The sequence below is a fragment of the Watersipora subatra genome, chromosome 6, assembly GCF_963576615.1.
Source record: "Watersipora subatra chromosome 6, tzWatSuba1.1, whole genome shotgun sequence".
Taxonomy (NCBI): Eukaryota; Metazoa; Bryozoa; class Gymnolaemata; order Cheilostomatida; family Watersiporidae; genus Watersipora; species Watersipora subatra.
In genome coordinates, this window is record NC_088713.1 from 60600130 (window position 1) to 60617133 (window position 17004).

Genomic DNA, 17004 nt, shown 5'->3' on the forward strand with positions numbered 1-17004 from the left:
TAGTTTCTTCTAAGTGGTTTTATTGTTTACTAGGCTTATTTATATTAAGGATTATTATATTACGGAACACTTGCGTCAACATCCCTAACACTCGCCCTCTTTTGTCCTTGTTAATATTATCGCTTGTTGTGTGGCAGACTGATTGTGGTGACAAACTTTTGATCGTAACTGTGTTGACTTATTAGGACGAAAGGTTAACATAAATCTCAGTCGATCAATAATCAGTACATGCCCAGGCAAAAGTAAGTGCAATGTAACAGAAATTATACCCTGCACAACATTACCCACTTACTTTAAACGACTGCAGCTGTACCTTTTTCACTTGTCAGCATCACTCTTTAGAACAAGATTGCATTGGTCAGTAGATTTGCAATAGGTTTTGATGTTTGTTAGTACTAGTCTGAGCCAAATACTGGTATTATTTCCTAAACTACTGTTACAGTACCCATTCTGTTTGTTTACAGCTAGAAGACCAGTGGCTACTCCATTACCATGTACACAGTATATGCTCTCAGTATTTAGATGGTCTTCAAGCATACATAGAAGAATATGAGCTGAGACACACGATGAAGTATGTGGTTGCAAAACAAAACAAGAGCTTCACTGCTCCACCCAATGCCGGTACGCTCTTAACGTTCTGAAACTGGTTAATTACAGGCTTAAATACATGTATGTATATATATATATAACTAGAAATTCTCCTGTCATACAGCCCACGACCATAGTGATAATGGAAAAAGAAAGTGTACTGCCGGTTGAGAAATGCAATATTAGCAGTCAAATGGCACTGCAGTGCAATAGGAGAACTGCAATGGTAGCTGTAATGTACTGGGTGTTATTATGTACAACAAACAGCAATAATGAAAGGAAAAGATTATATGTTTATATCTCTCCCCCTGCAATAGGAAAAATGCAATATTAGAAGTAAAATGGCAAGCTGTTGTGTAATATACACAGGCTGGGGGGGGGGCTGTATATCATTGGTCAGAGCAACCAATATCAAGAAGTTGTGATATTTATCTAGATTTCTGTATTTATATCTAAAAGATTATGCTGAATTTAAAAATTTAAACAGATTTTAGCTGGTTGTCATAGAAATAGATGTATATCTATAAGAAAGCGTAGGCCTATTACTTAATTTTGCAGATATTAAAAACGGCTTAGCAGTACCGCATTGGGCACAGCCGCAGTATCATCAACAAAATCTTTAGAAAATAATAACAGTAACATATTGCACACCATTGGTCACTATATACTTCGATCCTGTAAATTCGAACGATTATTCTTATAACTATATATCATAATAATCTTATAAAATCGAATAATTATTCTTACAATTAAATATTGTAATAATCTTATAAGAATCGTTAGAAAAATATTTTAATAATCGTATAAAATCTATAATGTCGTATGAAATCTTATAATAATCGTATAAAATCGAATAATTGTTCTTACAATTAAATATTGTAATAATTTTATAAGAATCGTTAAAAAAATATCATCGTCATTTCCTTTACTTTCACTGCGTTGGGCATCAGTTGGAATACCAAAGTACTCATTATAAGTGTCCAAAATGTCAGAGTCCGGTAGAATCGGCAAAAAAGAAACGGTTACTTTTCAGTACTTCTACGTTAGTTACAGAAACCTTTGGCAATTGGGCAATGCCATAGACTGGTAAAATGTGCACGTTTTTTTCGTGAAATGCGCACGACTTAATGGTTCTACTCTCTGCCACACATCCTTATTGGCGTTTCGTTGGCCAGTCTTAATTTTGATTTAAAAAGGCTTGTCAAGTTTTTATAGCAATTTTAGGCCAAATTAATCTGTCTATTTATGTATAATTCGATCAGATGGGTTAGTTTTAGGATATTGCGTCAACCTTTCAAAGACTTGGTAACATATTTAAATATGTTTATATGTGTCTTGTATCATTATTATACTTAAGCGACTCTACCCAAAAATGGTCAAATTTTTTGATTGGATTTCGGTACAAGGGTTTGGTAACGGCTGTTGATGGATAATTTTTCTGGAGTTGTGTGCGCATATGCATTTATCATAAAGCTCCCAAACAATTGCTTCGCTCCTGTTTGGTCGTGGGATAATGTTCAATTAGGCCTGCCTGGGCTAGTAGGGAGTCTGGAGTGACAGATTTTATTGCATGTATAACAAGCTTTTTGTTTTTGTTTAGTGATATTACACTAGGTTTTTCTCTTGTGAAAGGGTTCAAGAGAGACCTTACATATATACACTACCGGTATATACTTATATGTATATATATATATATATATATACGTATATATATATCAACTTTGCTTCTGTTTGGGGTGCTATAATTTTTTCTATTTAATTTTTCTTATTAATCTTTAGAAAGTCTTGCAAAGAAGTCCAGGCGTTTTGTCGGAAATATTCCGAGTACGATTGTTGGTTCGAAGATAATGCTATGCAAACATGGCTGAGATATCAACAAAAGGAAGAAGCACAATACAAAGACAAAGTGCAAGTGAGTGACAGCGGTATCTTTGTGTATAGGGCTGACGTACTGCACTCATGGTAGATGTCAATAGCAATGCTACTTTTCTACATGTATCAGACTCATCCGCTTTTCTCTTACCCAAATTATAATTTGTTGTTTCAGCGTAATCTTTGTATTTTCTTCACTCAGTGAGTTCATGCTTAGTTGGGTCATATAAAATATCTATCCAACTGTGTTGTAGAAGGAGATTAATTCTGATCATCCATCAGTGGGGAAATGGCAAATTCTGGTTCAGAACACAATAAAAATGATTGCACTGACGGATCGACAATAAGTCAGAATTGTGCTCTTCAAAAGTTACAGAGGAGTCGTTGTGGCCCATAGCCAAACAATAGGTTTAGTGAGCACCAGGGACCTACGATATAATTATCAACAACTAAATGTTTTTACTGTACAGCATCTACAACTTAACATTGTCTCCTTTTTGTTCGTGCACACGCACAATATGCAAAATCAGTCGCTTTGAAATAGAATATGCATGTTAGGCCAGCGTAACTGACACAAGATCTGTGTTATATCCACATTATCTTTGACATCAAAAGAAAGGCTTTATTCACTACCTCACTCATAAAAATTTCAAAATACATAAATTAAAATATCAATAAATCTATAAACAAGTTTTCAAATATCTCTTAACATGCACATATACTAGAAACATATAAAAACATTCCACCCTGATGGCTTGGGGTGCTAATTGGCCATAATGGAAACAGAAAAAAGCACCTCTCTCAACATATAAATGAGACGTTACAAAATATAAATGGAAACAGTGTCTGTTGACACAAGCATATTTAAAACTTCATCATGAGCATATATATGTAGAACCAGTTTATAAATCTTTATACATATGCATAACGTTAATCTTGCATCATGTATGTAAATAAGTAAAAGCCTAACCTAGAGGATCACAGCTTCTACATTGCCATTCATGATCCACAGCTCCAGTGAAAGGGTTCAAATCTGTAGGTTTGATAATGATGCACCGACCATGAAACCGTTTGTTGCAACTGCCACACAGTACCATCTCTTCACCAGACGCATCCAAATCGGTGTTGTCATGAGGCCTTCGGCGTGTGCAGAATAGCTAAAATGAACATAGGCTGGCTTGTTAACAGAAAGTATGGAAATCCTATTATAAATATTTCTTTCATCATCATCGAAATATCTTTTCGGTGAATTGACCATTTACTATGAATAATAAAACGCCACCAGCCAATGTGTTCCAATAAATGAAGAAGTTCCGTTATTTTCTCATTGTTATTCTCAAAATTGATAGCGGCAACTCAAGATCAGATGCTAACTTTTCTTTAAATCAATGCATTGTGTATATAAAATCTTTGAAGAGCGGAAAGTTTGCAGAAAGTCTGATTGAAACACCCCTTCCACTAAGTTTTAATGAAGAGAAAACCATTTACTGGACGTTTTGCAGGATAATTGTAACACGCCCAAGGTGTGTTTTGTGAACCTCAAGGTGTGTTTCATGAACTTTTTTATCAACACCAAGAGGTTTGTTGACATGCAAAAGAATTGTGTGATTATTCACGTGGTTGTATCAATGATTTCTTACCTTGTCACGGATGGTGTGGGCCCTGGTCCGTCTGACCTTGGATGGCAGTTGTAATCGAGGGAACTGTGTCCATTCACCCTGCTGGACGCAGGCCACAACATGTGCACACTGAGTGTCTGCCAATCGAATGCTGTTTTGCTGAGGTTAGTTCCAAATAAGGTTTTGACCAAGTACATAACTGCAAAGAGGCCACAATCGGTGGAGCCATTTTGTGCTTGAACTGATTCAACTGCCAATGCCAACTCCTTGCCCGGATGTGTTTTAAGCCTTCAAAGAGACCATCATAGAGTAGTGAAACATTTTTTCCACACAAACTGTAGTGGTAGAATTGGCTCCTATGCAACAAAAACAATGGCTTTCATATGACATTCAATTTAGTGAAAGTAAAAGTTTCGATGGAAAAAATATAAAAGACGAACAAAATGATACCTGTTACCTAGACCAAGAAAGTATTCTGAACTGCACCTAAAGCATAATAAAAATGGCGAATATTTATCAGCTGACGCTGCTATTTTGTATATTAAGGTAGCCTTCCTTTATTTTACTTACTGGCTAGCAAGATTCAAGCTGACAATGTACTTTACTGTTCCATATGAAGCTCCAATATTCATAGCTGACACCCAATGATGTTTTTCGGACATGTGAAGGACTTGAGCATATCTCTCTGTGCCATACTGCACAACAGCATCAAATCTTTTTGGCCACCGGATAAGGTGGCAAGCTTGAGTGACCACATCAAGCCACTGTTTGCTGATGAGCTTGAGGCAAGGGTCAATATCATCTTCAAACAAACAGTAATTTGGGTCCAGGATCCGGCTATAGTCGGGAGTTATCTGTAAACATAAAACAGAATCCGGAAATGTTGAAAAAGGATTCACATCTATGAGTGCTCTTATATAAAAAGTTGCCCTACACAGGCAGTATATTATGTTTATAGATATAACACTCTAATCCATAATCCGAACTAAGATAACTCAAGATATAGACAACTACACATACAGTACATACATGCATACAAGCAAATGTACATGCTAGATATCAAGGTGTTGTTATGACAAAGAATCTCAAATAGCTACTAGTATGTAAATACAAGTGTACTTACTGTTAAACTTTGCAACATGGACATTTAACTCCCAACAGATTTAAACCATACATATACATTTCGCTTAAATCACACAAATTTAACACAGAAACATTTTGCTTACCTTGCTGTAACCGCTTTCAGTGGACCTTTTACTGGGCAAATTAAGGAAAGACTGCTTCTTTGCCTTTAGAAGTATCTGATGAGCCTGGGACATAACAGCAATATTTACTGGGCGAGAGCGTTTACAGCCTGCTACCTTCCCCACACCATGCGTATACTTATTGAGGTAAGCCCGTTTAGGGAATGGTTTCATCTCACCTCTTTTGTTGCCTTGCTTTTTCCGAGGTTTGTATCTGCCAACAGTTTTTGTCTCATGTTCCCTACCAATGCCTGATGAAGATGTCTCTATGTGACCTTTGACCTGGGTTACCGTCTGGCGCAATTTGTCTTCCAGGTCATGAAGCAAAGGTATATCAGTGATCAGATAAGTAAGAGATGAAAATTCTTGGAGCATCTCTCTACAGTTGTTTGCTGTGGTAGTTGTCATTTTCACTTTCTTTGGAAATGGGTTTAGTGGCTGAGAGATATAATTTTCGTTTTCAATGTTTGGATCTGGCACAAGAGTTTCAAAATAATCACCTTGGCCAGCATCTGGACAGACCAATGTGATAGACTGGCAACTGTCATTCATAACTGACACTGACATCACATGACAATCCAACTTGAACCATGGACTGTCAGTGTACTCCCTTGACAGATCGGTAAAACTCTTCCCTTATTTACTCAAGACAGCGTAAATATGCTTGCACAGGTATGAATGTCTTTGAAAGCCCATACAAGTGCACATCGGGTCGCGAAAAACTCTATACGGAAAAGAACTCGATTCCGCCTGGACCTCATATAAACCATTTCCTAACTCTTTCACCTTTGAAACATCTATCAGCTCCTTTGCGATTCTTTGAACTTTGCATTTCTGTACCTTATCTTTAGGTCTATCAGGCATATATTCAGGCACAGCAGCACTATATCTCCTTCTCACTCCAGAACAGTTAGCGTTGTCGTTAGCGACGCGATAGCTAAAGAAAAATATTAAATGGCATTGCAGAACGCTGTAAATTAAAAAGCAGACCTAAATCAATTCAATTACAATGTGGTGATCCATTTAGTTGTAAAATTTTATTTTACCATTTATTTGGCTAAGCTATTGTGATTGCAAACTATTTGGTACACATGTCCTACTCACGAAAAAAAACTCTGGCTAACCATATCTTGATGCAAAAAATGACCAATTCTACATTGCACTGGTGTACATGTTTATGTATTAGCGAATGCTATGAATTAGGTCACACGTAAAATAAGCCGTTGTTAAGGGTTTAAAGCTAGAAGGATGCTACGCCATTACTTTGGTTAAATGTGCAAATTAGCAGAAAACTGAAAGTTATGACAGAAACACACACAAACACCCCGTCTTACCTGAACAATTAAAGATGAACCTGTGCCTACAAAAGTGATATGCTTGCAAATTTCAACGCTAAAAAATCCAATGTAACACCAATCCAGTTTAATTTTGAGCATAGTACCTGTTGAAGAAAAAGGGTGTGAATTGAGTCACGATTATGTGGAGCACCCTGGCGAGACCGTTGTTAGTCTTGCAGCGTAAAAAGTTCTGCTTGAAATGTCTGTTGATGCATTCGATGCCGTTGTTGGTGCGTACACTAAACAGGAATCTATCACGCCTATATCACTCCACCCACTTCAACAATAATGCGTAAATGAACTGATACAAATTTGAGACAAAAATAATTCATTGTGCTTATCTGTATAGAAACTATTCCTCAACATCATGATCGACCAAAAGGATCACAATGGATTATGTTTGTTGCAACAGCTGACAGAAAACTTTCAAAACGCTCAAATGTGCAAGCTCAAAATCATTTGAAACATTAATTATACTGTCCATTGCTGATACAAACAAATAATCTGAATTTTCAATTTCTCCCTATACTTCTACCTTGGGCATATCCTCACTTATCCACTGGTCTAGGAAATACTCTCGTTTCTTTAAGAAATCAGAACTTCCCCACTAGTCAGACCCCTCTAAAGCTGCCTTTGATGACACATACTCCTCCTCCGTTCTGAAAATATGAAAAAAAAACAACTAGATGCACTAGAATCAACTCTTGTATACTTTTACACAAAAGAGTACATGAGGACATGAGCCTGAACTTAATACACTGCTACAATTTTATTAGAATGCCGAACTAATGTGAACATAGAAGTAGAGGAGACAAACCCAGACTCAGCAATTTTCCTTAGTGACGGGAGTATGATCTGCCGTTCCTCTACTCCAATTTTGTTTTCTCTTTTTTTTCAACTGTCTGTCTCAGGCCTGCTCATGATGGAAAGCACATAGTAGAACTTTGCTCTCTAAAAAGATTCAATAACGTATATTAGAAGCTTGAAATGTCTGTTGCATTTATTGCAAACCTGATACCTGATTCTCCATGACAGCTATCAATAATCACAACATTCATGTCAAACATGACAGACTCAAAAGTTTATATCAAGCTTAATATAAAAATGTTCAATCCAAATTATCTGTATAAAACAGATGATGGTGCCATGGAAAACAGTCTCAAATTTGTGCAAAATGGTGGCAGAGTTCCACGATTAAGTGCCAAACCAGACAAGCTATCGATACCAAACCTGACCTGGTTTTCCAGCTATACAAGATCACGATTACCAGGGCCTGCGAGGGTCATTTTTATTATTTACTTGAACAGTTTTTGATTTTGTTTTACAAAATGTGATGTCACATCAGTGAGCTTCAGACCTATAATAGTATATGCCAGAACACCGACATAGCCCAATTTGACATTCTTCTAAAAATACGTTTACATGCATATCTGTACAAGCTCCATACCATACCTTTACGCCTATCAGTAAGTCATTTTCTTTTAGTTGAGTGATTATAATTTAGAGATGCATTAAAATATTAGGGTTATTACCTGTAAAGTGGTGTTCAAGAACAGACATCTCTGCCTGGGCGTAATCTATGATCAGGGATCTTGGCGACAACACTGGATTCAATTTCTTAACAACACTCAAAGCTGCCTGAATGACTTCTCTGGTCTCATCCATCTTTATGAATGTAGTGGCAACCTGTATACAATTGAAAAGCTTTCTTCATTGTTGAGGATGTTCAATTAGTGTGCATGTAATAACACATCAATTTTGGCACAATTACATTACATCACAAAAAAGTGGCGCACTTTTGTCACACGTGCCAGTGATATGCTTTTCTGCGCAGTGAGATGCTGCAATAAAAGGTGGAAATCTGGCTGTAGACAGTGGAGAACTATCAGAAGAAACAAAACTTTAATAAGATCTGTCACCTACATGATACCCATTTCAACATTTACTGGTATGGTTTATATGACTATTGTTACCTGGCAGCCAGCATTGGTCTTCACCACGATGAAGAAGAGATATACAGCAAACTCTATTGTCTTATATGTTGCATCCAAGCAGCATAGCTCGTCACCATAGCGCTACAGTAGATGACGCTGATCGCTGGTCTGGTGCACAAACAGAAAGCGCTGTGCATCTCGTACATACTGCCTGAAATACAATCGATTTTCAAGATGTCTCTTTGACCAGCCTTCTACTGGTGTGGCACAGTTATCTTGGTCACTGCCGCTACCCCTATAACAATAATGGCAACTGGTAAAAATTTACATACATATATAAAGCCTGGCTATTTTCAGCACAAATTAACTTGATCGTTAGCAAATGCAAAAGAAAAATTATCGATTATGTGGCTTTTAAGCATTGTCATAAAAATTCAATGCAAACACCCAACGAGAATCTCAGCTGTGGAGTGAATACTACTGAAATTCAATACTAACATCATGGAAGAGAATGCAGAATGCATGTGATTGGCAATGTCACGATCTGTAGGTCAATATCTTCTACTAGATCTGTCAGGAAGGGCATCCTTGAACATGGTTTTAAGATATTGCAGTATGTGTGGCCTCATCACAGGTAGAAAATTAACTCCTTTGGACACCATAAGACGAATGTGACACTTGATTCCGTCATTGACATTTTGAAGCATACCTGCTTGCTAAAAAGACATACAAGTGTGGGTGTCAGAAAGAAAATAACTTGAGTAATGCGCAAATGTGCAAATTTATTTATAACATGTACAGACTGTGGGCACAATGTGTAATGTATCCGTCTCTTTTCACCGATTTAATTGCATGGTGGAAAGGAGCAATCCCACTTTGCTCAGCTTCTGTGATAACAATGTACAGTTGCAGGTTATTCTATTTTTTATGAGAGCCGATCATACAAATATATCTAACGACATTAATGGTAAAGATGATATTTTCACCATACTTTGCCAACTGGGGGATTTTGATGGCATTTCACTTTGGGTAGACTGAATAAAAAGTACTCCCCTAGCCTCAATGGCCAGGCATCCTTCATGCTCCTCAGCATCTTAGTCTTCTGTGTTTTGACAGAAGTGTTTTCAGACATCGCCTTCAACCTAAAAGCAAATAAATGTTTTTGTTAGTATAAATGTTATCATTGATAACTGGATAAGTGACACTGATCAGACCAAGGAGACAGAATAAGTGCTCAATATCACTAGCAAGTTTGGAAAAATTGGACGTTTATATAGTTGACACAGGACAATATCTAGAATGTTGGTGTGACAACATGGAGTTTATTTCACTGTGGGCACCGCTATCTAGGGTAGTGAATAGTTATGAAAAAAATTTATAGTGACATTGGCGCGATATTGACATTTTAAATGTTGGACAACTTTGAAACACCAACCTTGAAATCATGATATCTGACTATTCTCTTTATTGCCAATCTGGCAAAGCAATCCATTTTTACCGTGTCCTGAACCAGATTTCGCCATTTCCTCACTGATGATTAGAATTAATCTCCTTCTACAACACAGTTGGATAGATATTTTATATGACCCAACTAAGCATGAACTCACTGAGTGAAGAAAATACAAAGATTACGCTGAAACAACAAATTATAATTTAGGTAAGAAAAAAGCGGATGAGTCTGATAAATATAGAAAAGTAGCACTGCTATTGACATCTACCACGAGTGCAGTACGTCAGCCCTATACACAAAGATACCGCTTTCACTCACTTGCACTTTGTCTTTGTATTGCTGCTTCTTCCTTTTGTTGATATCTTGGCCATGTTTGCATAGCATTATTTTCAAACCAACAATCGTACTCGGAATCTTTCTGACGAAACGCCTGGACTTCTTTGCAAGCCTTTCTGAAGATTAAGGAAATAGAAAAAATTATAGCACACCAAACAGAAGCAAAGTTATATGTATATATATATAATTGTTTCCTCACCCCGGTTAACCCGTATGGGTGTTAGTTTCTGCTCTAACTTGGGTCTCCTACCAGAGACCTGGGAGTTTGAGCACTTGCCTCAAGATCTTAGCTGTTCCCAATAGCGCACTTTTTCTTCAACTCACCTGAGTTGATTGCTGTTGGTATTTGGGAAAACCACATTTTATGCGCCGGTGTTTTTGCGCCCAGTGCCCCAATGACTACTGGGATCCATTTAGAGTTAGGTTGGGTATAACATCACAACCGTTGCTTTTAGCTTTTTAAGGTGTCTGTAAAACGCCTTGCTATCCCCTGACAGTAACGGTTAATAAAGGGTTTTAGATAGATATGTCTTTTTAGCTTGTAGCACGAAGCTTTTGTTATATTTCCGTGTGTTTCTGTACCTTGTAACATTATAGTTAGTTTCATGAGTTTTCATTAAACGATAAAAAAGTTTCTGTTTTTTATAGCATTTGACAAGCATTTTGTAAACCATGGTGGTTGTTGTGCAGTTTTTCTTATTCTAACTGGCACACATGTTTGTTTTAATGCCTGCATACCTGCACAAAATATATTGTAAATCTTGTTGATGGACTCACCAGCTTTAATACAACTAAGTATATTTGTCCCATGTCGAACCTACAGGCGTAATCGTGTAAAACGTTGCTGTTTGTGTAGCGGTATTCTACAATGACGAGCTCGTGACAAGGCACAGATTCTCAGGAAGCTGTTGCGTTGAGGCATAAGGATAAGAGATTTGCTGAGATATCGCAGGAGTAGGCGTACTTTGTGTGGAGTTATATTGTCCAGATTTTTGCTACCTTGACTCTTAAAGACAATATAGTGAATTATTCTGTCACTTTCATATATTTTGGGGTTACCTAATTTTTTCCCTGTTAATCAAGATCCATCGTATCTTCTTGATTGTGGTGTGCTGCCAGTAAAACAGTATAGAATATGTTTACTAGTGGTAAAACCAAACCTGAAAAGTTTGTAAAGCCCTTGGATTTTTCCTCGGGCAACTTGGCTACCGCTTGGAAAGTTTTTAAAGAGCAGTTTAATATATATGTGACTGTGAAGAAACTAAGAGAGCTCACTGTAAACGAACAGATCGGTCACATGCTAATGGCCATGGGTAGTGACTCGGTACCAGTATACAATTAGTTCACCTTCGTGTCATCTAACGACGACAAAAAGAAAACCCTGGCCAACTGCATCAAATTTTTTGATGCGTATTTTGAGCCTGTTACAAATGTTATTTTTGAGCGCTCAGTATTTAATAAGATGATGCAACAACCTGGCCAATCTCTGCACCAGTTTATAGTTAAACTCCAAGTCCAGAGTGAGAATTGCGACTATGGTGATATGCAAGATGACTTGATAAGGCACAGAATAGTGATGGGAGTGTGCGACATCGAGCTTCACAAGTACCTGATTGACGTGCCTGATCTCACACTCAGGTTATGCGAAAAGCGAAGCAATATGTATCAAATCAGGAACATGTAGCTGCAATGGCCTCTACATCTGGTGCTCTGGGACCCGATAAAGAAGAGTATGCTGGGAATATAGACGTGGTACAGCGGTACAAACCCTAATCGTCTACACAAATGACTGACACTGAGGAAAACAAGAGCAGTAACGCAATGGACAAACCATACTCAAATTGTGAAAAGTGGAAGCATTTTAGTGGTCATTGCCCTGGAAAAAAGTCAAGCTGCAACAAATGCAAGAAGAAAGGTCACTGAGCAAAAGTGTGCAAAGAAGCCCAGCAAGTATTTGCACTGGAGGAGAATGACGATGGAGTAGATAGTTTGTTTCTAGGAAGCTACCAAAGACTAAGCCGCATGAATCACATTGAAACCATTGACACCATCTCGGAAGCAGAAAATGCCTGGTACATAGAGTTACAGGTAAACTCTAAAAATGTGAGATTTAAAATAGACTCGGATGCTGCAGTTTCTGTCATACCAATTAGTGTCTGCGATGCTCTTAATTAGAAACTGACACCCACTACTCGAGAACGCTAAGCTTACTTGGGAACGCTAAGCTTACAGTACCTGGAGTAGCTATCGTAGAATTGTCTCATGAGGGAACACGCCACAAAAAGAGGGTTTACGTTATTGAAGGGCTAGTTAGTCCCCTGTTAGGCAAGCCGGCCATCAAACAGCTGGGCATTCTCAAGGTGTCTGAAATCGCGGAGGGGTCTTCAACAGGTTGGAAAGAGATGTTTTCGTCATTGTTCTCAGACTTATGTACCATGAGATCCAGAGTTCATATTCAGCTGAAAGGAATCCTTTTGCTCAATCTACTCCCAGAAGAATAGCTGCACCTCGACGCCGACCTTTACAGGAAGAGCTCCACCGGATGGAGAGGATCGGAGTTATCCAGAGGATAGAGGAGCCCACAGGCTGGTGCGCCCTTTGTATAGTGGTGCCCAAGAAAGATGGGAAGACCAGAGTATGCATAGATTTTACCCGCCTGAATAAAGCAGTGAAAAGGGCTTACCACCCACTTCTAGCCACTGATGAGACAAGTAGCTAGCCTGGGTAAGTCACAAGTGTTTTTGAAATTAGATGCAAACTGTGGGTACTGGCAGCTTCGGTTGGATAAAAGTTCGCAAAAACTGACTACTTTTATCACACCGTTTGGTAGGTTTTTCTGCAAGCGTTTACCATTTGACATTTCATTGGCTTCCAAAATATTTCAAAGGAAGATGCAGAAGGCTCTGGAGAATATTGAAGGTGTGTTGTGTCAAATGAATGACATTTTAATCCATACGGAGACTGAAGATGAACACGTTAGTAAAGTGAAAGAAGTTTTATCACGTCTAGCTTCTGCAGGCATTACTCTAAATGAAGAAAAGTGTGAGTTCTTCCGGACTTCTGTCACGCTTTTGGGTCATGTAATAGACAAATCAAGGATACATGCAGATCCAGGAAAAGTATCAGCAATATAAGATTTCCCTATCTCAAAAAACAGGAAAGGCTCAAAGAGATTCCTTGGTATGGTCAATTATCTCGGTAAGTTTATGTCTACCCTAGCAGATGACACCATCAAGATGAGATCTCTCCTCAAGCTGAAAGATAATGATTGGTATTGGACAGCTGAAATGACTGAAGAGTTTGAGGTACTAAAGCAAAAGATCTTCTTATTGCCAGTGCTAGTCCCATTTGATATGGAAGCCGAGACTTGGCTTTCCACCGACGCCTTCTCCTATGGTTTGGGAGCAGCTATTTTCCAGAAAACTGCTGATGGCTTTAAGCCTATATCATTAGCATCGCTGGCCCTTACGGACAGAGAAAAGTGGTATGCCCAAATAAAAAAGGAATCTCTGACCATGTGTTGGACAGCAAAAAAGTTCTACTACTATCTAACTGGCTGCGACTTCAAAATCGAAACTGACCACAAACCTCTGGTATTAGTTATGGCGGAGAAAGAACTGTTTAAACTCCCCATTCGTGTTCAGAGATTTCGTTCGCGTATGATGCAATTTTTGTATGATGTCACATACATCGGACTTGTGTCACGATCCTCTAAATCTTCATATTCCCTTATTTACATCTAGTGCTGGGCAAAAAACTATTCAATATCAAACAACCTTTTATTGGAATAACCTACCTGACAGATTGAAGAAAATTGTAAACAAATTTGACTTTAAAAAACAAGTAAATTGCTATCTCCTGTCTCTTTGACTGGGGTGGACTGAGGCCTGCCTTTGTTCTGCTGCTGATGGCTGTTTTTGGGGCTTGCGCAACATTAGCTGGGCTACAGCGCATCTATGGCTCTATCATCATTATCTCGTGCTCAGGTTGAGTGAATTTTTCTATACACTTTTCATTTTCTCACTAATTTGTATTTAACCTGATATATTTACTAATATGCAGTTTATTTTTCTGTATTGTTTCTGTTGATGAAAATAAATACACACACACACACACGCACGCACGCACGCACACACACACACATCCCTGGAGGGAAGTTAATAGTTGCTGATGTCTTGAGCAGAGCCCCAGCAGGAACAGAAAAAGTGTCAGAACCGGAGCCTTTACTCATTTAGGAAATGATAAAAGAGCTCCCGATATCTCAAGCCAGAAGAGAGCTACTCGAAATTGCCCTTTCAACAGATCCCACAGCTAATCAATTAATGATGTATATTCAAGAGGGTTGGCCAAACTGCCGTGATCTGCCTCAATGTCTGAAAAAGTACAATTTGTTCAAAAAGGAATTGACTTGTTGAAAGATTGCCGATTTATTACAACAGATTGTATATTCCCCAGAGCGAACGAGAGAGAGTTCCGAAGGACATTCATAGTGGGCATCTGGGGGAGAACCGCTGCCTCAGAAGAGCCCATCGTGTGATTTGGTGGCCAGGGATGTCGCAGGACATCAGAGAAATGGTAAAGGGCTGCAACACATGCATTCACTTTAGGAAAGTACCCACTGAGCCATTGATCCCTACTCCTATCCCAGAGAGACCCTGGTGGCAGCTTGCAATGGATTTCTGCACCGTTGATGAGAGAGGCGATGAGTATTTAGTTATTAGTGACTATTATAGCCGGTCCATGGTCGCTGAAAAATTTCTCCGAGCCACTGCTGCAGAGATGTGCAGAACTGTCAACAAGATCATATGTACATTAGGGGTACCTCACAGCGTTGTATCAGACAACGGTCCACAGTTCATTTCTGAAAACTTCGCTCAACTAATGAAAAAATAGGATATTATTCATCGAACCAGTTCTCCCAGAAACTCCCAAGCAAATGGTCATGCAAAAAGAGTGGTGCAAACATTCAAGAAGCTTGTGGCAAAAAATGTTAGATTGAATCTGCCATTATGTGCTATAATGACGGTCCTTTGCAGAATGGCTATACCGACGCCCAGCTGCTCATGGAAAGGAGGTTGAATTCAATGGGCTATCTCGTCAACAGTCCAGTAGATGTAAAAAAGTTTCGCGCTTATGGAGCTGACGACAGAGGTAGGCAGGCTCATACTTTCAATCAACGGCACAGGGTGGTTGAACAGGACCAAGTGCTTGTCAGAACTCGGGTGGTTCTCAATGACTCCTCAGCCAAACCGTTGAGAGCTGTTGTGATGGCGTCCTCTGGCAGAGAAGTTGCGTTGAAAACTGACAATGGAGCCATGCTGCGTAGGAACAGAAAACTAGTGCAGGTCGATAAACCCACTGAGTTGACCCCATCTAATAAGATATGTATACCAAAAGAAAACAGCTCCCACCCTACACTGAACACTAGAACTGAAGCAAGAACCAGTCAGGTAACCATGTTTCCTTGGAAAGAGAAATCCACAGAGACTGGACCTCGGCAATCGCCTATGCCGGATGTGCCTGCTTCTGCACCTTTGCAGTTACATACTCCTCAAGTGAATAGAACTGTTGGGCGGTCTGCTCCCTCAAAAAGCGGTTGTTCTCCGCAGGTACCGACTGCGGCTCCTACTAAAAAGCGCAAAGAAAGTAAGGGATCAACCGGTCTGGGCCATCAGTGTCAGCCAGCACTCGTCTCCTCTAATACTCATCGTCAGAGTGTACAGACCCATCAGACACGGGCAGGGAGAGTTGTAAAACATCCAAATAAACTCAACCTGTAATGGGTTATTCTATGTTTTGTAAATAATGTCTGTCTTTATACTCACTGACTTTAATGTGGTTAACATTGTTATTCTACTAATTTTGAGTTTTGTTTTCCCCCATGATGTGGCGACGTCTTTAAAGGTTGACTTGCAACAAAATTCACATTACAGTTATTTGGTATCAAAAGATTCACCATGTCTTACCCTGTTGTGATGTAGGTGCAGAATATGTGAAAATGTGATTACAAGCTCTTAAAAGCTCAAAAACGAAAAGCCGCCGTAGATTGGAATCAGTTTATCTCTGACGTTGTCATTACATTTGGTTATTGTTTTGTCACGTGATGTTCTCGTGTGAGTTGAAAGGCCAATAAAAGGTTCAATATAAAACTTCTCGTAGCACTAGTTTATGACAAACACTTTGGGTTTCACCGAAGACCCCGTATCAAATATAAATGCTCGCTACTTTACAGTTTTGTTTCAGCTTGGTCTAATCGTTTAGTCGTAATCTGATCATGTGACCCATACTTCGTGATTACTTTCTGCAGCATTTTTCAATTATCACAGGAGACCAACAGGCTCGTCATGTTTATCAGACAATGATATGTCCTCCTTCGAGCTAAGGTTGAAGAAATTAAACGAATTTTTACAGTAGGTTATAGGATATCAGCGCTGAAAGTGACAGCATTACAATGACGATTAAACAGACGCGTAAGAACAATAGACATGGTTTTATTAAATGCGTGAACTATATTTGTGAAAATATTTTGAAGAATGAGGTTGCTTGAAAGTGTAAACAGAAGCCATCTCCTACAACTACGTCACATTTGAGCCGTTTTGGAAAAAGAATCCAAACTACGGCTGT

At 38.8% G+C, this 17004-nt stretch overlaps 1 protein-coding gene across 1 annotated transcript; it reads right to left on the reverse strand.

The window, feature by feature from the left end:
* Window positions 1-3099: 3099 nt before the first annotated feature.
* On the reverse strand, window positions 3100-6221 carry LOC137397935 (uncharacterized). The gene is made up of 4 exons (XM_068084022.1): window positions 5306-6221; window positions 4650-4933; window positions 4101-4367; window positions 3100-3617 (listed from the first exon to the last, which is right to left on the reverse strand). Exons 1-4 carry the CDS (start codon window positions 5888-5890, stop codon window positions 3488-3490), a joined length of 1266 nt encoding a protein of 421 aa, XP_067940123.1. The 5' UTR covers window positions 5891-6221; the 3' UTR covers window positions 3100-3487.
* Between the last annotated feature and the right edge of the window lie 10783 nt (window positions 6222-17004).